The sequence below is a fragment of the Fukomys damarensis genome, unplaced genomic scaffold (genome assembly GCF_012274545.1).
Source record: "Fukomys damarensis isolate Sample0158 unplaced genomic scaffold, DMR_v1.0_HiC HiC_scaffold_19, whole genome shotgun sequence".
Classification (NCBI taxonomy): Eukaryota; Metazoa; Chordata; class Mammalia; order Rodentia; family Bathyergidae; genus Fukomys; species Fukomys damarensis.
This window is the reverse complement of record NW_022900931.1, coordinates 10,709,279-10,734,952: the sequence shown is the minus strand read 5'-3', so window position 1 is coordinate 10,734,952 and position 25,674 is coordinate 10,709,279. Positions and strand designations below refer to the sequence as shown.

At 41.3% G+C, this 25,674-nt stretch overlaps 1 protein-coding gene across 4 annotated transcripts in view; it reads left to right on the top strand.

Annotated features, from left to right (window-relative positions):
* Dusp16 (dual specificity phosphatase 16) overlaps positions 1-25,674 on the top strand; it is a 173,567-nt gene that overhangs the window by 120,335 nt on the left and 27,558 nt on the right. For all 4 annotated transcript variants that reach the window (XM_010638392.3, XM_010638393.3, XM_010638394.3 and 1 more), the window contains 2 exons: positions 15,346-15,937; positions 16,926-17,064. In XM_010638392.3, coding sequence (XP_010636694.1) covers positions 15,710-15,937; positions 16,926-17,064 — 367 coding nt within the window. In that variant the 5' untranslated portion in view covers positions 15,346-15,709. The remainder of the gene's footprint in view (positions 1-15,345; positions 15,938-16,925; positions 17,065-25,674) is intronic.

The window sequence follows — 25,674 nt, the reverse complement described above, 5'->3', positions numbered from 1 at the left end:
TACCTTATAGAAATGTACATCATGCCATAACATTTACTCTTTTAAAAATTTGAGGTATACTGTACTCCCATCTACTTGGGAGGGTGAGATAGGACAATTGCTTGAGTTTAGGAATTTGAAGTTAGAGCCGGGCGTGGTGGCACATGCCTTGTAATCCCAGCACTCGGGAGGCTGAGGCAGGAGGATAGCTGTGAGTTCGAGACCAACCTGGGCTACATAGTGAGTTCCAGGTCAGTCTCAGCTACATAGTGAGAGACCCTGTCTCAAATAAAACAAAAACAAAACAGAAAAAAAATGAAGTACCAAAAAAAAAAAAAGTATTTGAGGTTAGCCTAGGCAACAGTAGACACAGAGACAGTTCACAACCATGAAATTCATCCTTTTAAGGTATATAATAAAGTGGTTTTAGTATATTCCAAACTATGTGACTATCCATACTAATTCTAGATTTTTTCTTTTTCTCTATTCTTCCCTTCCCTCCCCTCCATCCCTCCTTTCCTCCTCCTCCTCCTCTCCTTCCCTCTCCCCTCTCTCCTTTCCCCCAGGGCCTTTGTACTGAACTACATCCCTGACCATAAATTTTTTTATCTTTTTATTTTGAGGTGAAGTCTTGCTAAGTTGCCAGGCTTGGCTCAAACTTAATATCCTCCTGCCTCATCCTCCCAGAGTTCAGGCATTGCCATGCCTGGCTTTCTAGAACATTTTCTTTACCTGTAAAAATACACATTACATAGTTACATTCTATTCCTTGCTCCCTCAGCCCCTGGCAACTAATATTTTGCTTTCTCTCTGTATGTATCTATTCTGGGCATTTTATGTGGCCTGATGGGTCTGGTTTCTTTCACTAATATATTGTTTTCAAGATTCATCCATTGTGTAGCAGGTAACAGTTTTCATTCCTTTCTAAGCATTCATTAGTTGATAGATGTTTCAGCCATTTATAATGCTATGAGCATTCTTTTTTGCTTTTGTTTTTGCTACCAGGAATCGAACTTCAGACCTTGTGCTTGTGAGGCAGGTGGCAGAACCACTGAGCTTAACCCCCAATCCTGCTATAAACATTCTTGCACAAGTTTTTATGTGTACTTTTTAACCTTTTTATGTCTATCTTCAAAGCCTCATGTTTCACTATATTGCATGTAACTTTCATCACCATTATTTCCTCTAGGTTTGTAGTGCATTGCATGTTGTCAGAGAAACAGTTGTTAGGAAGACAGACCAGATGATTTTGTCACTCCGAAAGTGGCTTATGGACTAAAAAAGCTGGAGGATCATGGGTCTCTACAGCCATCTTTTCCTTCCTACAATTAGTATAAATGGAGGAACTCCTGAGAATTTATGTCATTTGCCTATCTTACTGGACTTTCCAGTAAAACTAATTTTAATAATAGATTTCTTACTTTTCCCCCTTTATGCTTTGAGGGAGATGCTGCTGGGTGGAAATAACTTGAGTGCAACCTTCTTAGGTAACCATCAATTGTAAAGCCTGGACCACTTTCTTCTCTATGTATTTGTTTTCAGGAAGGGAACTGGGTGTACCTGTGGTCTGAGAAGATGAACTGGCTTCCTTTCTCCTTCCCCCTTTATAAAGTCAGGGCCACAATAAGACTCAGCAACTTGTCTGCCTCCTGAACATGAATTGTGCTAAGTGGTTCCTGGCAGGAAGCAGCCAACCTTTAGGGACGGTTGAAAGGAAGTTGCCTCCAAAATTAGAGGTTTGCTGGCTGGCCATGTCCCTACTCCCTCTAAACTTCCCTTGGCCAGAGGTTATTTGTGAATACAAAGCGTCTGTGTTGCACCCTAAGGAGTTGGAGGAGGCGAGTATCCAGGGTAAATATACATTGGTGAAATTTATCATCTCCCCCTTTTTGACTTCTAGACACTGCCTCTGGAAATTCTTTTCTTTGTGTTCTTGCAGCAAGGTTACAGGAAGTCTTGCATTTATCTGTATACAAATTTTATTTCTCCTATGAAGTAGGAGAAAGTTGTGTCTTCTAAAAGTACTTGAGAAAAAACCGTGTACAAAATATAGATGCTCAAAAAACCATCATATAAGTGAGTGAGGCCTGAGTTAGATCCACTGTACAAGGGAGGTAGCTGAATGACTTTTCTAGTTTAGGGTTTCTTCTGTTGTGTATTAGTAAGGTATGGTATGAAAAAATTGACTGGTTATGTAATCATTCTTTTCAAAAAGTTTCATGACTAGTGGCCCAGCCTTGAGAAGGATAGGGATGTCTTTTATTTAATAAAATGTAGATAGTTTGGCTGGAGCCCAAATGCTGGTTTCTGTTGTCTTAATTAAATGAAGTTTATAGGATTAGATTAGGAGGAGGAGTTAATTCCAAAGGATTATATAAGAAATTAATAATGGGAAATTCCTAGGTGGAACTATTTCTTTAGCTTGCATCCACATACTGGGGAACCCTGAGCTGTGTCTTGTCACCTCCTTTCAACCTTTAAACATCTTTTCTTGATGCATCTGCATCTAAACAACTGATGAAGATTAGAAGCTAGACCACTTCAACCATTTTAAGCTGTAAGGCGGTTTTTTCCCCCAGCATGTGTTTGGCCTTCTGTTGGGTATCATAGTTGAACTATTGTGCTCTTTTATTATTTTTGAAAGTACAGAGGCTGTGACTTTGGAGAATGGTCTCTTACCTACAGGTACATTTAGATCTCCACATTTTCATTTTCTGTAATTTTCATGAACAGGAAATGAAACAGGAAAATCATCCATGATGCCAACGTCCAGAGTCCACTTCTCTTTACGTTCTGCTTTGTCTTCTGTCATCTTTTTAGGGTGCCTGGTTCTTCTGGGTTTTCAGCGGTGGCTTGACTTGTAAAATTTGAGCCTGTGCACAGTGTTCTTTTTGCATCATATGAGCTCATCTGAAGCAGGGAAAGGATAAGGTATTGAGGTGTTTTGGATATTATTACAGGGAATAGTGTGATGATGCAGTCTGGATGGTCATTTTCAATGGTGCTGTCAGTCAGGAAGTCAGTTATTTAACAAGAATACAATAAGTGCCACACACGGGGCCACACCAACCTTGGCTCTTTCCTTTCCTGTCAGAACAGTCACCGTGCTAGGCTGAGCCCATCTTTAGACAACTAAGACTAGGTTGTAGCTGGTCTCTCTCCTATTTTCTCCTCATTCCTGTGCATTATAAGCAGTTACCCCAGTGAAACTCCTTCAGCTGTGTTCTCATGTTGTTTTCACAGCGCTTACAGTGGCTTCGATGGTTTTAGTCCTTCAGGGTGCTTTACCAGCTTGTCCTCCTACCTCAGCTTGTTTGGTTACTTGCTGGTCGGATCTGCTCTAGCCAGGAGTCTGCACAGAGTGCTTGTCCCTCTGCCCTCCCTCATGCATCTGCTTCATTTGGAATTCTCTCCTCTCCTCTCTTTGGAAGTTTATGTTTCTGTTTTCCCTCAAAACTGTCCTGAAACTTAAGTTTTTCGTTTTGATTTGCAGTACATCCCACTAGCTCATTATCTTCTTACATTTGTCCGAAATGTCATTTTCAGTTGGTTACTCAGTCAGAGAGCTGCTGTCTGCTGTCTTCCCGTGGTAACCTGCACTGTTTGAGAACCTGACCCAAGACAGTGCAGACCTTGCTGTTTCCCGCAGGGGTTGGAGACTTGGGTAGGAAGGTGTTTGCTGTTGCGTGTGGCGTGTCTGGACCTGACTGCTCCTCAACTCCAGAATTTATAGATGGCAAAGTACAGTGCTGTGCAAAGATGACAAAATGACCTAAGAAGAAACAAAACAGAAGAGCCAACAAATACCGACCTTTCAAACTTTAATTGTAGAGCAGATGTTTTATGGAAAACCCTTTTTTAAAATTTTTAAACTTAATAACATTCATTTTCTGTGAGACCTAACCCATTACTGTTTATCAGGTTGTGTGGGAAGTCCTTTTTAAAAATTAGCTGACAGTTACTGGGAGCTGAGATACGTGGTTTGTAATTATTTAACATTTTTTTTTGCTCTTGATTTTTTTTTTTTTTTTAAGACAGGGTCAGTCTAGCTATGTAGTTTAGGCTGGTCTTAGACTAACTGTGTAGTCCAGGAATCAAACTCGCAGCGATCTTCCTGCCTCAGCTTCCTGAGGGCTGAGTTTGCAGGCGTGTGCCACCGTGCTCCACTGACTCTTATTTCTGAAGTTCTTTCTGTTTTCCTGCAGGAGAGGCAGGTGGGGAAGGAGGAGGGCAGGGTAAGAACCCACACTGCTGGCACAGGTGCCACCCAGATTCCGTGAAGCCGATGGTGTACACACACTGAGGTTACTTTCCGCTTCTCAAATTTGAACACTAGATTATTAATTTCCTAAATGACCTACAGTGAAAATCCTTATAATCTTTGTCTATCTCTGAAGTTTAGAGGTCTGTCCTTCCGAATCTAGATTATCAGGGCATTTACTTAGTATAAACAACCATGTATAAGATACCACACTGGAAAAGATTTCTCTTCTGCAGAATAAAACCTTTTTTCAATGGTAACAAAGATTGTAAAGGTTGATAGGACCCCTAAATCCTTGGGTAGCTGTCTTAAAACAGTGTGAACAGCTGTGCTTATTACAATAGCAGGACGTCAAGGGCCAAAGTGAGTGAGTGATGAGGCCTGTGCCTCAGGAGGGCAAGAGGCTTGGCTATAATGGAGAGATGAAGAGGAGTACAAGGGGAAGGGGAAGGGTAAACAGCAGGGGCACAGAAACTGCAGTTAAATGATGTGACAGGGTAAATGTATGGGGAAAAGATAAACACGGGAGGGGCAAAGTGAGACAAAACCTGGGGATGAGGGCAGAGAGCATGCTCACTCCCGTCCTGGGCTGCCTCTGCTTTCCTCACTGTCCTGCGATGCTGTGGTGGTTGCTGCCGCGGACACTCGGCTCCAGAGGGGAGATGTGAAGATAGGGCAGTGGTGGCCCGGGTCCGAAGGCAAGTGACAGGCGATGCTGTGGCTGCCTGCTTCACCTGCCATCTGCTGCACCTTTCTTCCTTACCCGGTGACCCCAGAAGAGACCACACAGGTTGTTTTCTGATCAAGCCTGAGATGTCCTGCTCTGTAAAAGGAATTACCTGGGTCAGATAAACTCTTAACTCTGTTGCATTGCTGCTTATTGATCAGATCAGTCCCAGTACTCTGCCCGTAAGGGCACTGTTCATCAAGACCAAAGATACACCTATGGCAGTGTCTTCCGATCTTAGTGAGATAATCTGTAGATGTTTTTTTTTTTGAGACAGAATCTCACTATGTAGCTGAGACTGACCTGGAATTCACTATGTAGCCCAGGCTGGTCTTGAACTCACAGCAATCCTCCTGTCTCAGCCTCCTGAGTGCTGGGATTACAGGTGTGTGCCACCACACCCAGTTTAAATCTTGGTGATTGTGGGGTTCCTCATGTTACATGTCATGAAAATGCAGGTGTGGGATGTGAGTGACACATGCCGCTTCAGCTTTTAGTGGAGGAGCTGAGATTAGGAACAAGGTCTCCCAAGACCTCATCAGCAATTTGTTTCTGCTAAAAAGAGAGAATATATCATAAATCCCTACTTGTTTATGATTCCTAGGTTTAGTTTTGGTCCCAAGGAGAAAAGAAACCCAGTGGGTCTGTGTTGTGAGTCATTGGCACAAGGAGCCGGGGGAAGGGATTGTGTGATGGTGGTTCTTGTGATGGCAGAGTCTGTAGCTCCTGCTTTTACTGTCGGTAGAGCTGAGCAGAGGGCCTGCCCTACTCCCGGGTCTGGCTGGGGTCCCATTTCTGAGGCCCCAGAGTTATTTTTAGCCCCAGGGCCTTGGAAGCAGGTGTGGTCTTGGCTTGAAGGCCACGCCTGGAATGTGTTCAAACCTCATGCCTGTCTGCTGGGAGCAGGGGTCAGTGACAGGCTGCCGCAGAGATTGCAGAGGAGCCTCTTCCTGTGAGGAGCGAAGTCACAGTGCCCTGCGTATGTGACACTTCAAGGATGTGTATTCTGGAAACTTTATCAACTGGAACATTTTAAGAATAGTAAGACTATATTAAGGATATATTAATTAAGAAAAATATTCTATAAATCCTTTGGATATTGAAGAAATGCTTTGTATTGAGTTATACCTCAACTGGCCTGTTTTTAAATTCTAGGTTTGTAGTCACAAGTCTGTGATTTAAACTTAATTTTGGTGGGCTAAGGAAAGTCGCTCAGTGGTAGAGTATGTGCTTAGCATGTGCACAACACTGGGTTCAATCCTCAGCCAAAAATGAAAAATAAATCAGTAAAATTTTATTTTTGTGGTGCTGGGGATAGAACCCATGACCTTGTGCATGCTAGACAAGTACTCTGTGATGGAGCCTTAAAGTAATTCTTTGTTTTTTGTAAGGTAGCAACTCAGCCACACCTTGAGGGTAACTGAAAATGTCCATATATGGGTCTGGGGATTTAGCTCAGTTGGTGCTGCCACCTGCCTCTGAAGCACAAGGACCAGAGTTCGGTCCCTGGTACCAAAAAGAAAAGAAAAGAAAAATGTCCATATATTGTTTGCTCATCTTACACAGTATGTGCCAAACTTTTCTTAACAACCTTGATAAGTACAGCAGGAGCCAGGTGTGGTGCATGGCTGTGAGCCTAATACCCTGGGAAGCTGAAGCAGGAAGGTTGCCAAAGTTAAGCCTAGTCTGGGCAATTTAGTGACTTACTGAGAGCCTGTCTCACACAGGTTGGGAGAGGGCTGGGAATGTAGCTCAGTTCCAAGACTCTAGATTCAAGCTCTAGTACAGCAAACAAAACAAAACAAAACGCCTTGTACTAGTACCTGGTGTATACATATGTCATGCTTCTTACTAGAAATTTTCATGCTTTCCAAGATTATGGAAAAGAATGTAATAGTTACTTGTAATTGCCTAAGCTATACTCATTATGTATGCAATTTCCATCCTGTGTGTTTGTGTTTTTGTACATTGTAGATGTTTAAAGTTCTACTTTGCATAACTGTTTTGTGACTCGATTTTATTCTCCATATGTCTTGACCATCCTTAATTATCAAGAAACACACTTTCAAGACATTAGTAAGCAATATCTCTTTTGAATATTTCATGATATACTATATTACAAGATTTATCATAATTTGTAAGTCACTCAGCAAGTCTGTTCCTTACCGATGTAGGTCTTTTCCAATATTTTTATGTATGTTTCAACTGAAAAGTTTCCTGGAAGTCATTTTGAAATTATCTTTGTAAGCCATTTTGAAATTTTGTTCAGGAGAGTATAGTTCTGTGTTCTGGTTTAGCTTACTCTAGGTGATTTAAAATAGACAAAATGTTGGAATATTTCTAGCAGAGATGGGGGTCTTGGTGTTGATCATGTCTGACTGTATTCTCTTGATTACTTCTCCTGAGCCCGCTGATCCTCTGAAGAAATTTAAATTATAAGCTCTCTCCCATTAGAATGTGTTCCAAATTATCCAGACTTTCCCTGGTCTAAGTACCTTTAATAATTTAGCTCTTTGCAGGGAAGTACACCATATATGTGTGAGGTAGGTTAAAGTTGGTACATAGAGATAAAGATTACAAATATACATTACCATTACCGACCTCTTAAATACAGTAAATTCCTTGTGTTAAGGACTTTAAGTCCTTCTTACAAAGGCAACATCATTTTTTTGCCTTTTGTTTGTTCTGAGACAGAGCCTCACTAACCTTTTCAGTGGCTAAGTTGCCTAGGTCAGGCTGGAAACCAAGATCCTCCTGCCTCAGCCTCCAAGATGCTGAAATTATAGGCATGCGTCACCATGCCTGTCCATTTTTCTTTATTTTAATATAAAGATTCTTTAAATTACATCTTGTTACATAGGTTTTTTTTTTTTTTAAAAAACATCTTAAAAAATAAACATCTTGTTTAACATACTTGATATTTTACTATCATAATCAAGAATCTTATTACATATAAACATTTGGGAACTTGGAGAATTGTACTGAATTAACCTTAATAGTACTCTTTCCTGTTACATTGTTTCTATTCATTTCTTGGCCAAGACATGCACTAATAAAGGAACCATGGTTTTTCTCTTTGTCCTTAGTGTTAAGGGGTAAAACTACAAGACTCTTGTCTGCAATGTGTATTTCACAGCCAGGTTAAAAGTTCAGTTGCCTGGAAATGCATCCTTCCCATAGCTATCACCACAGCTCTGAAGACTGACCGTCCGCCACATCCTTTATTGGTGTCTGCCCGACCTTTGCCTTCTCTTGACCGGCACATTCATGGTCTCAATCTAGCCTTCGACGTAGCTGCGGTGTCCGGTATCCAGGTAGCTTGCTCTGTCACCTCTCGGTCTCTGCTTCCATGTTAGCGCCCATCCCATGTGCTTTCTTTATTTCCCCCAGCCTTGTTTTTTCTCGTAGCGTCTGTTGCTATCACACTAAGTATTTTAGTCTGTTGTATGCACCTGCTGTATTTTAAATTTTGAATGCCTTCCAGAGTTCAGGCTTGGTCCCCAGAGCGGTGACAGGGGTGATGGAATCGCAGGAGGAAGCCCTTAGGTCATTGTGAGTGTGCCCTCGGACCCCAGCCTCTGCCTCTCTCCTTTGCTACTGACTCAGTTTGCTGTGTCACACATTCCTGTCTGTGAAGGACCCAAAGCAATGGACCCCTTCCTGTGATAGAACCTCCAAAACTGTAGGCCAAAATAATCCTTTCTCTTTATAAGTCAATTGCCTCTTGTATTATAGTGATGGAAAGCTAATATAAGATTCCATCATTACATTAGAAGCTCTAGGAAGGCAAGAACATTTTTCTGTTTAATTAATTTATAACTTGGCAGTGAATTTATAATTATAAATTAAATAATTAATTGCCACCCATTGCTGCATTTTCATAGCAGTACCTGACACACTCTAGGTGCCCAGTAACTGCTTATCACTGACTGACTGAGTTACATTAGGCCTGCAGATGCTCTTGAAAACCAGGAAGCGCAAATCAGTCCCCAGCTGACTACTTGTTCTAAATCTCCTCCTGTCTCCAGCCTACCTTTGATCCTTCTCAGATATTTTCTCCTCACTTCTCAGAATAAGCTGACCCTGGGCACACATTTCCTTTTGCTTAGTGATCCATCCAGGGATCCTTCTACTCTCACTCCCTCAAGACCATCTCCACCCCTGGCACTCTCTCCTGGTCCTGAGGGTCTTCGGTGTGAGGAAGGGTGCCAGGAGGGTACGTGAGAACGGGGTTGGGTGCAGGAGGAGTCTGTGTAAGACATGAGTGGTGGAGGGAAAGAGGAAGAAAGCTTGCCTGGATCAGGGAGGGGAGCTGGCCAAGTGGGTGAGGATGGGACACGGAGCATACTAAAAAGAAAGACTTGGGCTCCCTGTAGGCCAATACCATGAGCGTCGTGCTCTCGGCTGGTAGAGACCTGGTAGCAGCTTCTCCGAGCTCTGGCTCGCTTGGGCTGGCCTGTGTTTAACAGCCAAGGCCTTCCTTACATTGTGGTTACTCTTTGGAAGCTGCTGCTAGTCCATCCTTCATTTGTGGGGCCTTGAGATCCCTGTAAGCAGCCTGAGCTTCTGATGAGGGCTGCATGTCAGTGTAAGGTAGCTGGGTTTTCTTGTGCTACCTGCTGCTTCCGTGACTCCTACCATCTAGATAACTTTGCTTCGAGCAGTCGATTCTGCTATTGCTGTCACTTGTCAGAATATGTGCCCTCCAGTTTTGGGTAAGGAAATATGGTCAAGACATTAACAGACAAATAGTATTATGTTCACAGCTGTCATGGTTTTGGTTAAGGTGGTTTTGTTTGTTTTGCTTTAATTGAATGTATTTGCCAAATATCAGGCCTGAGTTTTTACTATTTTTTTCCCTCCCTGAGGTAAAGTTGCTTTTATCACCATAGAATTCCGATGGCCAAACCCTAAGACATTCTTGCATGCTTCCAGACAGGATAGCCAGCCTCCTTTCTTCCTTTTCGATTTGTTCTTTATTTTTCTATTATTGAAAATCTGTGTTTAGGGTACTGGTGAAAGGCTGGTTGGTATATTTTGTTCGTTATTTTTTCAATTTAATTAGAAGGAAAAGAATTAAGTCTGGCTTGTAGTTTAATAAAAGTAAACTCACCTGATTATATCCTTTCTATAAACTCTGAGAATTTGAACTTGAGCTCTAGCACCCCCGCAAATAAAGCTAAATCCCTCTCCCCACAGAGCAGGGTTTTGAAGCACCACATAACCATGGGATCCTGTCCCCGCCTTTCCCTTTGTGAAAGAAAGCAGACCTTTCTGAAAAGGTGCCCCGACTCTACTGTCAGAACATCACTGGGAATGTTCACGGAGACTCATCCCTTTCCTACCAGCTGGAGACCTTGGGAGTTAGAGTTTTAAGACAGGAGTAGCAGATGAGCTGTTGTTCTTGGAAGAAGAAAACATGGATGGAAGGGGAAAAGGGCACTGCCCCCCCTTTAGTGGAATGTATCCCCCCTTTAGTGGAATGCCCCCACTTTAGTGGAACTGGACTGACCTGCAATCCAGTTTGGGAAGTTGAAGAGAAAAGTGCCTCGTCAGAGAAGAGGAAGATGCTTAATAGACTTACTTAAAAGTAACCTTTTAAAGAAATTCTGGTTAGGCATTAACTGTGAAGACTGCAAGTTCTGAGGAAAATCAAAACAAAACTTTTAGCTAATTACTGGTAAATTATTCATTCATTTATAGTTAAATTTTATATTGATTTTAAATTAAAACAGGCCTCACTTGTTATCGTTAGACTTACAATTCTCAAATGTGACTGAGTAGTGTAGTTCATTGATATATATTTTTGCAAAGTTGGATAGTGAATTTCAGTAAATAAAATCCCAATAATTTCCATTATAAAGTCATAGATCCGTGTCCTTAGGCAAATGAGTGAAACCTTAAAACATAAAAGTAAATCACATAAAAACACCAAAAAACTTTAAAACTTGTATATTCAAGGGAGAAAGTTCCTACAAACCTATGTTAATGTTAAATGTTATAAAATATAAAACATAATTCGTTTCTGAAAGCTAAAATGCACCAGAAATGGCATTTCTTTATGGATGTCACCTCTGATTTGTATAGTAATTTTGTCATACTAAAAGGTTGCCTCAGCCTGTCTTTATCCCTAGGTAAATAAAGCCTTTTAAATCTGTTATTTCTGAATGTGGGATACTTTGAAATTGCTTTAGTAGCACCAATTAAGTTTACTGTTTTCAAAAGGATAAATACTGCTTTAATGACTATGGGATGCCCTTTGAGAGATAATTTTCATAGTGCTATGAATGTAGACAGTCACATTTTATAGCTTTCTTTGGAATCAGCGCAGTTAGCAAACACTCGTTAGGGTGACAAAATACTTCCCTGACTGAGCTTACTGTTATGCTAGTACTTTTCAGCCTTTAGGTACTTCAATAGACAGCTGATTGAACAGATGACTTCTGCAGGGATGGAAGGATTGTCTTTTAAGATTATGTATTTCTACATGTTTTATTCAGATTTCCAAAAAGGCAAAAGACCCACAAATATAAGGATTGGTTGACTTTCTTAGTAAATGTTGAAGAAAATCAAATTTGAAGTATTATAAATGAAAGGGTAGGATACAAAAACTGTATGTACAGTGTAACCATTTGAATAAGGGGACGGGAAGGACTTTATCTTTGTGTTTTAGTTTATATTCATTTAAAAAATCTTTGGAAGAGATCAAAAGAAACTGTTACCAATTAGAGGGCAGGGTTGGAATTTGGGCAGATAAAGGACAATGGTAAGAGGAGGATTTTCAGTATATTTTTTCATTTGTTGGAGTGTTTCGTTGTTTTTATTTTGGGTGGTTTTTTTTTTTGGTTTTTTGAGACAGGGTCTCACTATGTAGTGGAGACTGACCTGGAACTCACTATGTAGTCCAGACTGGTCTCAAACTCACAGCAATCCTCCTGCCTCAGCTTCCTGAGTGCTGGGATTACAGGCGTGCACCACCGCTCCCAGTTTTTTTTTTTTTTTTTTTTTTTGAGGGAGAGGATCTCACTTATGTTTAGCCTGGCCTTGAACTCACTATGTAGCCTAGGCTGGCCTCAAATTGGTGGTGACCCTCTTCCTGCCTCAGTCTCCTTGAGTACTGGTATTACAGGCCTGTGCTACCACACTCAGCTGTTGGAGTTTTAAGATAGCAGTTTCTAACACTTTCATCTAAGTATAATGAGCATGAAAACTACATACAGTATAAAACATGTATATAATAGGAATATTAACTATATGAACATTATTTATTAAAATGGCAAGAAGTTAATTAAAGCTTTAACAATTGGCTAAGTAGTAGCAAAACTGATCTGCCTGGATTTTTTCCCCGCACTGCTGGGGATTGATCCCAGGGCTTCATGCATGCCAGGCAAGCACTCTTAACATTGAGCTGTCCTTACCCCTTTAATTTTATATATATATATATATATTATTTTGAGACAGGGTCTTGCTAGGCTGCCTCAGACTTGTGCTTCTCTGGCCTCAGGACCCTGAGTAACAGGCATCACAGTTGTGCACCACTGTGTCTAGCTCTGCCTTGGACTTTGAGCACTTGGGTACTTGTAATTCTACCTAAGAATTTTTGTTCCTTTTGACTAATGCTTATAGAAACTTAGGGTAAGGTTACTTTGGTGGTTTTGCAAACACCATAAATGTTCTGGTCTTCTTTTAAATCCTACCTGATAGGAAAGATTTTGAAAGCAAAACTGTCACAGACACATCCCTGATCTGAGGTTATTGACATTCTTCAAAATGAACAGTGAATGCGGAAACATTTTTTAAATTAAAGTTGTAGCTAAGGATAGGAATTTAACCCAGATTCTCCAGCTGTAAATGAACGAGGTTAAGGCCATTGTTTCCTCAGCCTCCACAGCCCCTTGTGTCAGCTTTGCCTGTCACACTTTCAGATTGGGGCTACAGCAAATCAGGCCTTGGGCGTGCAACAGTGTGCATGCAGGCTCCAGCTGGCCCAGCACAGACGGAGAGCATAACTTAATCCTCATTTGACTTCCCCACTCTGGTTCAGTCACATCCTCATACTAGAGTCACTTTGACAGACCCTTCCTTGGTCATGGAAAGGGTCTTCTGGTGTCTGTAGCTGCTGGCTCTGGTTCTCCGTCTGATAAGGATGACAGTTTTCCCCTCTGTAGAACTGTCTGCCGAATGAAGCAAGGATGAGAATTTCCAAAATCAGTTTTTTTAAATTCAGCTTTTGCATGTTTGCAGTCATCCCATTCCTTTTGTCTCTTGATCTGCTAACCCAGATCATTGCTTTGTCCCATCCCGATTGTACCACTGAGAGGAGCCAATCAGACTCTGAGACTGAGTGTCATTGTTGGGACCAACTCGCTCTCGTTCTCTGATTTCCACTTTCTGTGCCACCCGGGCACCTCATGGATAAGTCATGTTATTCTTTCCCAGTCCAGTTGTATTATGGGAAAAGTACTTAGGGAAAACTGGGTAACCCAGTAGTAGAAGCCCTGGTTTGGGAGTCAGACATCTGAATGCAGGACCTCACGTTGCCATGAACTGTGCTGCAGTCCTGGTCAGTGCTTTGACCATTATACATTCTCTGCTGTGTTTCTTGTTGAAGATATGACGTTAGTTACTTATTAGTGTAAAGCTGTACTAAAAATAAGTATAGTGAAGCTTATTTCTTGGAAGACAAGAAATGGACATATAGTATATTAAGTGCAGCTGTTTTATAAAATGGGTAGATGAGAAGATTCCTCAGGTGCCTTCTAACTCTGTGAGGTTTTGTGAGGAAAGTTGCCCCTTGACTACAGAGGGTGGAATTACTTCTGCTTTTGTCTGCCCGTGATGCCTTTTAGATTCCAGTGTAGCCAGCTTCGTTCACCAATGCATCTTCAGAGCATTTTCCCTCCCTTCTCTCTGTGCTGTTTGGTTTTTTCCAGTTATGAATTTTAGATAAATTTCATAATTTTGTCCTCAAAACAAAGGTTTGTGAAGAGGCAAGGCCATTTGTGTCTGTGTTTTATAGGTTTACAGGAGTTATGTGATTTGCCCAAACTTACATACCCTGCAAATGTCAGGATGGCTTCTTTTATATCCTGAGTCCTCTTCTCCATGTTCCCATTTTGAATTTGTAAGTTTAAAATTAGAAAAAGTGACACAAAGATGTTTGAAGATTTTATCATCCTGATCTGAAATCAGTTAATAAAATATTTATTTAGAATCTTAAATTGTTTTGGGGACAAGAAAGACTACTTACTGTTGTAGAGTATTGGATCATCTTACATGCAAAGCACAATGGATGTAAGAAATACAAAGCCTTTGCCATCAAATGGTTTATCCTTTGAAAGTTGAATGCGAATAGTAGTCATCTAGTTTTATGTAATACAGTAGAGGATTTTGTATAGGAGAGATGTGTTGGGGGAGGAGTCTGAGAAAACTGAAGGTCAGGGTCATGTTCATGTCCACATTGTGGGCACCAAACTCCCATTGGGGTTAATGAGGAAATGGTTGATTATAGAAGTTTAGGAGGAACAGGGAGATGTTGGATCTAGCTCTAAGAGGGGTGGCTCATTTGGAGTTTCAGGTTAACGGGTAACATTTTCTAAGGCTGGGAGTCAGTGATTCTCTTGAGAAAGTGAAGGGTAAGCCTACGACAGATTGGGAATTTAGGGTGAGCAGAATGGTCATGGGAAGGGAACAGGCCAAAGTCGCAGACAAGGCCACCTCCTGTGGGTCTGGGTATACATCGCAAGCCCCAGCAGTTGCTCTGAAGAGCATGTCAGCCATTTCGGTCCCTCCTCTTCAAAAGGTGGCTGAAATTTATACCACCCATTTTCCTGCCTCTTCTCTCTTGTTTGCACGCTGGTATCACGCTGGTGTCTGTGTATGCGCACACACACTCACACATTGCCACTTACCGCAGCAACTCTCAAGCAACCGTAGGGTTTTTTTGTTTTGTTTTGTTTGTCCTGATCATATAAGATTGTTAAAATGGCCCTTGGCTGCTGCTCTGCATACTGTTTTCAAAAGGTAAATGAATAAAATGAAAGAAAACCATGTGGAATAATTGTTCAAACTGCTTTGTATACCCTTCTAATTTCATACAAGTCATGTATTTTGGCCCCAGGTGATTATAATTCATGAATAGGTTATGTTTTATTTTCTTGAAATTTTTGCCTTTTGAGGTATAACCGAATCACCACTAGCGTATTTTTTCTGAAGCCATACCTATTTGTTCCTTTTGTTTGTTCAAATGAAACAGCACTTCAAGTGTGGAATTAGATTAATGGAGTAAATATTATGAATCATACACTCTAATCTGATGCTCTTTCTTCTTTTTCTGACCCACGTTTTGTTTTCTGTCGGTCTTCCTCTCTCCATGTAGGCTGGCAGTCCAGTGTGAAGCTGCTGGAGCGAGGGAGCAAAGGTAAAGAATGATGTAATGCACTGGCGGCCCCAAAGCATCTTTTGTTGTGAAATGGTTATTCCAGTCATCTCTCTGTGAATCCGATGTGAGGGGCTGCTTTGTGGAAGGGGTCCTTTGCAAGAGCACATCAACGGGGAAGAGAAAGAGACATTCAGTTGGAGGGCTCTTGCTGAAAATGGGTTTAACTCTCCTTTTGCCAGTCACCACCAGCCTGACCTCATACATTTTTAGTACAATGGGGTGGCTGAGCCTTTGAGCACCCCACCATTACATCATCGTGGCAAATTAAAGGAGGAGGTGGAGAAGAGGACTTACTGTTGTCATGGCCCATGAGATGATTGGAACTCAAATTGTTACTGAGAGGCTGGTGGCTCTGCTGGAAAGCGGAACGGAAAAAGTGCTGCTAATTGATAGCCGGCCATTTGTGGAATACAATACATCCCACATTTTAGAAGCCATCAACATCAACTGCTCCAAGCTCATGAAGCGGAGGTTGCAACAGGACAAAGTGTTAATTACAGAACTTATCCAGCATTCAGCAAAACAGAAGGTAAATGCTTTCCCGTTTTTTTTTTTGTTTGTTTGTTTGTTTGTTTGTTTTTGCCTTTTTAAGACAAATGGATAAACTTGGGAACAATTTGAAGTGAAATCTCATTTTTAAGTGGAGAAAGTAATTTGAGAAGTTCTGGTTGCTTTTCAGATTTTAGTATCTTGTAGTACCTCAAAATAATTTACCAGTTGTTACATTTATGCATATTGTATATTATACTGAAAGATTAACATGTTCTGTTTTGGGCACAAGCTGTTTCCCGATTAATGGCTTGATGAAATTGTTTTCTCAATTTAAACATTATCCTATATTTTCTACACATCCACTTTGGAAAGTGAGTAGGAACTAATTATTAGATGTACTTTTCATATCTGGTCACATGTATGTGCCATAATACTGGTCAAGACATAAGGATTTTACCTTTAAGGAAATTATTCCTAGGGTGCCGAAATGTCTCTGTTAGAGAAGGCTATATCTATTCCTCATGAAGACAGACAAGCTCATCTTTTAACTTTAATAAGCAGCTGATTGATTGTTATCTAAGAACCATATTTAAAATGTTTCTTTAGGTCAAGTTTTGTTTATTTTACATATTACATATTTAATTTATGAACTTTACCCTTTTATAATTGTCAAGTATTTAAAACTAATGCATTTTGAGCACTTCTACCTAGAAATGGCATCACTTGACTTTCAAGAGTTGATTTAGGGCTAGGGATTTAGCTCAGTGATTCCACCACCTGCCTTGTAAGCACAAGGTCCTCAGTTCAATCCCCAGTACCACCCCCCCAAAAAAAGTTGATTTATACAAGTGTGTATGCTAACTTTATCCAGTAAATTAATCATCTCATTTTTATTCAAATAACTAATTGAAAACAAGAAGAAATGGTCCATGTCAGCACCATAAACATGATTTTGCTCAACCAGTTGTTTTTAAGATAATTTTTCTCGCCTGCCTTTCTACAACAAGTGTCACATTGCCTTTCAGGTTGACATTGATTGCAGCCAGAAGGTGGTAGTTTACGACCAGAACTCCCAGGATGTTGCCTCTCTGTCATCAGACTGCTTTCTCACTGTACTTCTGGGCAAACTGGAGAAGAGCTTCAGTTCTGTCCACCTGCTTGCAGGTAAGACTGTGTATGGTGACGAGGACTTGGAGTCTCACTGAGCCACATTAGCAGTATTGCCTGGTGAGCTCAAAGTACCTCAGGCCATGGCAGCTGTGATGTGTAACATGATTTAGAGCTTTTGATGGATGTAACAGTTCTGTTTCACTTGAATAATCTCATTCTTCCTCATTGGTCAGTGTATTTTTTATTCAGCCGAGGTATCCATGCCCCAGTGTTTATTAGCTAATAAAGCCACACAGGCTGTCGTGCCTGCGCATGGAGAGCTCAGAGCCAGTTTTTCTACCTGAGGATTTTTCTGTTCACCTGTGATGTCAGAACACCAAATGATCTCAGCTGCTGCCATTAGTTCCTGCCTATGTGGCGAGGGTCAGACAAGCATTACAGTGTCAGGCTCTTACCAGACATTTATGTGGACTCCAGAGATAGGTCACCTTTCTGGGTATTAGTGAATAATAAATAGGGAGAGCTGTGCACAGTGTTTCTTCTAATTATTATGGGGCTATTTTAAAACTTGTATTTTTGTTTTTACACTAGAAAAAGAAGTCTCAACTTATGAATGGTAAATGACTGCATGATTTTAGAAAGGACAAAATATTTTATATCTGCCCCAAGGGAGTTCCAGCTCACTGAATTCCAAACCAGACTGTCCATCCTTCCCTTCCCGTTTTTGTGGGTGTTACTGAAGTCCTTTGACTCACACTGGCTCCCAGAGGGGTCAATGCAGTTTACTAGGGCATGGAATCTTAACATAAAGCTGCCGTCAGGCACATTTAGCCACAGGGAGAGGCAAGAATGCTTTTAACAATTTGATCTAAAAAAATCAAAATATTGAAGTTGTTATCACTTTATACTGTCAGTGTTTTTTTTAGAAGGAAGGTACAGGGAACTTGATGTTACCAGCACTTGATTGTTAGAAGTATAAACATTCCTGTGTTAAGAGTAAAGGCTTAACCAGTTGTTGGTGTGCTATTACTTTTATTTGTTTGTTTGTTTTGGTATGGGGGATCAAACTCAGGACCTTGCTCTTGTGAGGCAGGCAGCCGCACCACTGAGCTAAATCTCCGGCCTGCTTCTACTTTTAAACTCTGCAGGTTTAGGTGAGGTTTCTGTGTCTCCAGCTTGCATCATCTGTAGCCACATCTCTCGTTTGTGCTGTGATTCTGTCTGATCTCTCTGTGCCTGTTCTTGACTGGAGCTTGCTTGTTTGACAGTGCAGTTTTTAGAATTCTGTGACTGAGAATCATAATATTCCATCCCGTCTGTTGATGGGCACTTTTGTGTGTGTAGTGTTGCTGGGTGCTAAACCCAGAGCCTTACATATGCTAAGCAGACCCTTGGCCACCTAGCTACACCTCCAGCCTGGTAGGCACATTCTTTTAATGGGAATATAAGTGTGCTACATATAACACTTACTAGAGTGCCACTAAAATAATTTTCTGAGTTTAGGCCCTCATCAGCTTTTGTAGCCATTGTAGCAGACTTTACTTTGGAATTCTATTCATGGAATCAGGGTTTTAAAATTTTTTTATTATTTTTAAAATTATTTTTAAATTTTTTATTTTTGGTACTGGAGATCAAACTCGGGACCTTGCACTTGCAAGGTAGGCGGCTGTACCACTTAGCTAAATCCCTGGCCCAATCAGGGTTTTTTTAAGGGGTTTTGCACCAAGATGTGCTTGCTGACAAAGTCGTTATGCCACCTGCTGTAGTTGAGATACTTTTTCCCTGTGGGGGCTCCGACATGACCAGCTGGCCAAGCAGACACCCCGCAGAGGGAGCAACTGAGTCCCCAGCACAGGTGTCTTGATTACTTCAGTGCCCCTTTACTCCCTTTGCCAAAGAGCATTCCTTTGTTCTTACCGATCACTGTAGCTTGGGAGGGGCACAGGGATCCAGTCTCATCAGCTAGGTCAGCCCTAGGGACACACTGAGGTAGGGCACACTGAGTCCGAAGTCTCCGAAACCCTCCTTTCAGACAAGAAGCATTTCCTAGGCCTCCGTGGAAGCGCACTGAGGCAGCACTGCAAACCACAGTGACTGCTGATGGCACCAGTTCCTCATCCTCCTCCAGACTCCTATGTTTCCTAGCCTAGGAGTGGCTCTCAGGTCTGCAGTGCCTTACTTGGGAGTTTTTGGGCAGCCAGATCTCTCTGACACCTAGGAGTGTTCTGCAGCATTAAAAGTCCGCAGCCATCTGGAAGCCTGTGACCAGTTGGGAATTCTCTTGGTTAGTGGATCTGTTCCTTGAGGTAGATAGAAAATTGATGTAAGTAGACAAGAATGGTGGGAAAGTAGTACCATCAAATTTGGGGAAGCTGCTCTTTTGCCAGGATCAAGCTGTTCACTGGGTGTGCCAGGAATTGAGACAGAGGACGTATCAATGAAAGTTTCTTAAATGTTTTGCTTGGAGAGAAATAAATGGCCATGGGAAGCCACGCTAGTTTCCCACAGGGGCCACTATAAATTACTAGATCACAATGATATAAGTAGAGTGCTTTCTTGGAGTAATTTTTCCATCCGTTGAGAGCTTTCCACCACCTTGAGAAACAAAAGCATCAGCTGTGTGAGATGGCGTTTAAGGTCACTAGGTAGGGAAACAAAGAATTGTGCCAAGGTTCTATTCATACTGTCAGGATTTCCTTACTCAGAGATGAATAAGTTTGAACAAGGGAGTAAGAGGATTTCCTACAAAATTGATAAGACTGTCCCAGAGCATCTTTTTTGAGGCGGGGCCTAAGTAGTACATAGTCCAGGCTGGCCCCCAACTTGGTGGGTTGTCCAGGCTGGCTGCTCAAGCTCACTACCCTCCTGCCTCAGTCTTAGAGATGCACTAGGGACTGTAGCACAGGGACTGTAGGGATGCACCACCATACCCGCTGACAGCAGCATCTTAATGAGCTTTTCTCTCAACTGGGTGGACCCAGACTTACCTGGAGAACCTACAAAATGAAGGATTACTGCAGGAATGGGGCTGGGATATGGGGAAGCTATACTGGAGTGCAGTGGGCTTACCTCTTTAACCGAGCACAGATCTTATTTATCTTTTTGTTCCCCAAAGCCAAGAACTTCCTAAGTTTTCAATAAATATTTGATATACCTATTACTTACAGGTTTATACCATTTATATTTCATCTGATTTGTTTTATTAGTTTAGATTATAGGTGATTAAACTGGTAAACTCTGAAAGTATAGACAAAACTTCATTGCTTTGAAAGAAGTTATTTGTAAAGTGCATTTATTCAGATAGAACAACATGTAACTGCTATGGGAAAAGTAATATGAAATTATTTTCATCTAAGGAGATGTAAGCATATTAAAGTCTTGTAAAAATACTGCAGTTAAAAAATGCTAATTTTGTGTGATGCTTCAATGCTGAAATTTGATAAATAGCTAATTAAAAATCTAGCTCTATTCATAGATACAATTTCTTGAATCCATGCTAATGGAGAAAAATAGAAATAACATTTATATTTAAAAATGTAAATGTAATACTGGACATGGTGATACACACCTGTAATCCCAGAACTCAGGAGGCTGAGACAGAAGAATTCCTGCAAGTTTGAGGCCAGTCTGGGCTATGTAATGAGTTCAAGACCTGCCTGAACTACATAGTTGAGATCTTGTCTCAAAAACAAAAAAGTTAATGTAAGGGTTTTTTTAAGGCATTAGTCACACCATAGCATTGTTTCACATCATAGCATTGTTTCAATCCCTCCACTCTGTCCCCTCTTGGACTGAAGGGTTTAATTATTCCTCGTTTTGCAGCCTCGTTTTAGCAAAGAATAAGGTTTTCCATCGTCCTTTATTGGGTAGGTTATGGCAATAACACTCCCTCTTTTTGCTCAGAATTTGAAGTTGGTTATTGAGTAAGCACAGTTTATTTATTTATTTAATTTATTTATTTTTTTGTACCGGGGATCAAACTCGGAACTTTGAGCTTGCAAAGCAGGCGGCAGAACCACTGAGCTAAATCCCTGGCCCAGCAGTATAAAGACCCACATTTATCTTCTCTACCACTTTAAAAATTATGACTTCAGAACTCACCTTAATAGAGTGACAGAATGGGTGAGACATAAACATTTGTTTCGGAAGAATGACTCTGTAATCTAGAACAGGCTTTTGTAAGGGAAAAATGCTGTGACTTCTATTTGGTTAAAAAAAAATGACTTATTTTTTCTTTCTTTCTTCCTTTTTTTTTCTGGTTCTGGGGATTGAACTTATGCTTGAGAGGCAGGCGGCAGAACCGCTGAGCTACATCCCCAGCTCCTGACTTTCTATTAAAATGAAGAGAATCTAATTCTATTGAGAATATTTCAGGAAAGTTTATGTAGTTAAACATTAAAAGAATTGTAGAGAAATATTTACAAAGAATAAACTATTTTGAACTTGCAACAGTTGCAGATGTGTAGGACGCCAGGTTGAGGGCAGCAGTAGGAATCCGGGTGCTGGAGTGGAACTGCCAAAGGCAGAGTGGGAGGGGGCTGCCTCTGTGGCCCCAGCACCAGTGTTTGCTCTGAGAAATTTCAGATCAAAGCCGGGGGAGGAGGGAAGTGAGGCTTTAGAGAATCCAAACTATGAATCATCTTCAGGCTTTGGCAATAAATAGATTTAACATAAACCTTATTTATTTATTTATTGGTTTTTTGGGGGCAGGGTCTCACTATGTAGTTGAGACCACCCTGGAACTCACTGTGTAGCACAGGCTGGTCTTGAACTCACAGCGATCCTCCTGCCTCAGCCTCCCAGTGCTGGGATTACAGGTGTGCGCCACCATGCCCGGTTTAACATAAACTTTAGATAATGAGAAAAGAGAGGCAGGAGGGCAAAGGCTAGGTCAGAGTGGGAGAGTGAGTTCCCTGTCTCTGGCCTCTGTTGGCTTGGAGCAGCAGCAGCCTGTTCGCGTCTCTGCAGCTCACCTCTGGGTGACTTTGGATCCACCATTTAATCTGAGTCATGGTGATTGTTTTATAGGCTCCTAAACAACAACAACAACAAAAAAATAACTCTTGCCTTATTGTGAGAATTAGTGCATTTGAAATCTCTGTCAGCATCTTACTGAAAAGGAACTATCATTATGAATTAGAAAACAAAATAACCAGTTGCTAATATTTACTTGTGAACTTTTTTGGATTTGTTCAGAAAACTAGTTCTGTTTCTTGATTTTTACTTATTCACTATTATTTTATTTTTACTTGCCCTTGTTTATTTCTAAGAGGGCCAGATTTATTTACATTCATTATACAAAACAAATATAGGAAAAATTAAAACTGCTGGATTTAAATTTTCATTTTGTACTAACAAAAAAGAGAAAAAATGGATTAATTTCGTAGCAATAAAGGTGAACTTATAGCAGGGTGTGGTGGGTGCACACTTGTAATACCAGTACTAGGAGGCTTAGGCAGAAGGATAACCATGAGTCCAAGGCCAGCCTGAACTACACAGCAAGACCCTGTTTTTTTTTTAAAAAAAGATGAACCTATGTATGAGAAATATTGTTCTGTCATTTCTTCTCTATCTTCACTCTTACAGCCTGAGTAAAAGTAAAAGGGGTGGGGGTTGCTGGGAGTGTCAGTGGTAAGGTGCTTGCACCAGAAAAAGAAGGGTCCACAAATTTTAATTGTATAGTACTCATTCTCCTCGCTTGTGGTGAGGCAGGCGCAGGATAGATCTACAGCACATAAAACCCATGGATGAATAACAGACTTCAGCTCTTTATTAACAAATGGAAGTAACCGAGCTGGTGAATGAGTATCCAAGTGCTAGTCCTCACCTGGGTCCAAGGCCCACGCCCACACAAGTCCAGACCTTCTGGAGTTCACTCAGGAGCTGGACTGGGAGTCAGGGCCGCCCTGTCAGATGAGGCTTATTCTTTTTGGTTTTTTGAGACAGGGTCTCACTATGCAGTTGAGACTGACCTGGAACTCACTATGTAGCCCAGGCTGGTCTCGAACTCACAGCGATCCTCCTGCCTCAGCCTCCCGAGTGCTGGAATTACAGGCGTGCACCACCACACCCGGCGTGATGAGGCTTATTCTGAGAGGCTCATTTTATGTAGCTCTTGCTTGGCCTCTTCATGTAGTCTTACTCCATACTTTACGGAATGAAACAACCAATAAAGAATGTGCTGTATGTCGACAGTTTTAAGCATTAAATTATTTTAGCCAGAGGAGATCGTCAAATGAGCTTAACTCTTTTATGCTAACGTAGAACTTTTATTAATTACAGAAAATAGCGAGGGCAGAGGTAAGGGGAAAAAATGAGAACCAAGACTTGTCATGTAGAGGTACAAGATCCCAACAATGAATGTAACTGTACTGTATCCCTAAAATGTACCAATAAACTAAATTAAAGCTGGGGAAAATAAAAAGAAAATAGCACTTATTAAGTACTTGACCAGATATAGATAGAGGTTTATGTGGGGTAGGTATAGGATTAAAGGCTTTTGTAAACATTTAGTCTCTGAACATACCTAAGCTCTTTGATTTTTTTTGCTGTGGTTAAAGGTCAACTGCATTATTATTTACTATTTTTTGAGACAGGGTCTCACTGTGTTGCCCGACTCACAATCCTCCTGCTTCTGTTTACCCAGTAGCTGAGATATAAGCATGCACCACTGTACCTGGCAGCAAAGAGTTCTGTGTGTCACATTTGCTAGTGCAGTTAGACCTGTAAGTGAGCAAAAATGTGTTTAACTCTTTATGCACTTTCAGTCTAACAGGCATCTAGGTTAGCTAATAGTTCTGTGCAATGTATGTGGAGTTTTGGTTTAATGGAATTAATTACTGTCATTCCTAATGGGAGTATAATAGAACTTGATCTTTTTATAAGGTTTTCTGTCTGTGCTATTATCATCATCGGTTCCGTTACCTTTTTTGGGGGGTACTGGGGATGGAACTCGGGTCCTTGTGCTTGCGAGGCAGGCAGCAGAACCACTGAGCTAAATCCCCAGCCCAGTTCCATTACCTTTTATCTTTTCTTTTGTCTGGAGAAAGGACATCTCAAACATTCTACTTTGAATCTTGTAGTATTTGCTAAATGAGACAAAATAAAGGCATTTCAGTAAAAATACTTCAGTTATTCAGAATTCTCTGCTCTAAATGTACAATGACTAAGATTCACAGAAAATGGTTTTTAAAAGGTGCACCTACCACAGAGAGGAAATTATTTAGCCTTAAAAAAATAAAGGTCCTAGGGTGTAGTTTAGTGGTAACCCATGTGCTTAGCATGTGCAAGGCACCGATCCCCAGCACATACCACCCTTCCTGCAAATGCTGCCATTTTTGACAACACAGTCAAACCTGGAGGACCTTGCTCCAAGTAAGCCACATACAGAAAGAAACAACTGCGACGTTTCACTTACACATGAAATATCAAAGGCAGAGCAGCAGGTGGATAGTGGTTTCCCCTGGCTAGAGCATGGAGATAAGTGGGGAAATATTGGTCAGAGTACAGCCTTGGGCCAGGGATTTAGTTCAGTGGTGCCACCGCCTGCCTTGCAAGCACAAGGACCTGAGTTCGATCTCTGATACCAAAAAATAAATAAATAAAGAGTATAGCCTTTCTGTTATAAGATGAATGAGGGCTAGAGACCTACTACACAGTGTGGTGACTATAGTTAGTAATGTGTTGTATGCCTGAAATATGCTGAGAGGGTAAAAAGATCTGAAATGTTCTCATCATTACACCAACGAAAAACAGGTAGCTGTGTGAGATGTGGCAATCATTTCACAGTAATTATGTACATTAAATTACATCACACTCCTTTGATTTCTTTTTCTTTTTTTCTTTTTTTTTTGTACCAGGGATTGAACTCGTGACCTTGCGCTTATGAGGCAGGCAGCGGAACCACTGAGCTAAATCCCTGGCCTTCTGTCACTTTTACTTGTCAATCACACCTCAAGAAAGCTGGGTGAAACGGTGGTGTTTTGTGCACTGACTGTCATTTGTGTGCTGGCCCCACACTCCCAAGTCTCGGGTTGCACAAGGCTGTCCAGACTGGATCTTTTCTGCAGTTACTATCTGCCAGCGTAGTGAGCCAGTTTATGTTAGTCCCAGCTACCAGCATCTCAGACATAATGCCCAGAACTACAGAGCAGACTAACATAGTTCTTTGGTTCTGCATCCTGACGTTTTGCAAAAGCCAAACAAAAGCACTGTAGATGACAACGGTGACATTGTCTTCCCTTGCCCCAGTTGTGTCATCTGTGTGCTCTGGAGAAATGCCAGGTACAGACACGTTTTTTGCCTTTTCACTCAGCCTCCCAGTGTTTGATGGGCACTTCTGTGGTTGTGCGCCGGACCTGGCTCGAGGGAATGGAGATACAGGAAAAAACAAAGGCCGCCCCTGCCCTGGAGAATCCAGTGGTTAATTTGGGGAAACATGCTTAAACTGGATGAAACAGGAAGCAGGTGATCCTGTGCCAAACCGTGTGTTCTAGGGATGAGGAATGATTCAGTAAATCCAGAGACTGGGGAAGACTCGATTATGGCAGTGGCATTTTAATCGAGCCTTGAAAGATGAGTAAGACTTGAGCTTGGAGGGTGATTAGCATTCTAGGGGTGGAAAGTATGATTAAAAATATCAGGAGCCAGGGCCAGGGATTTAGC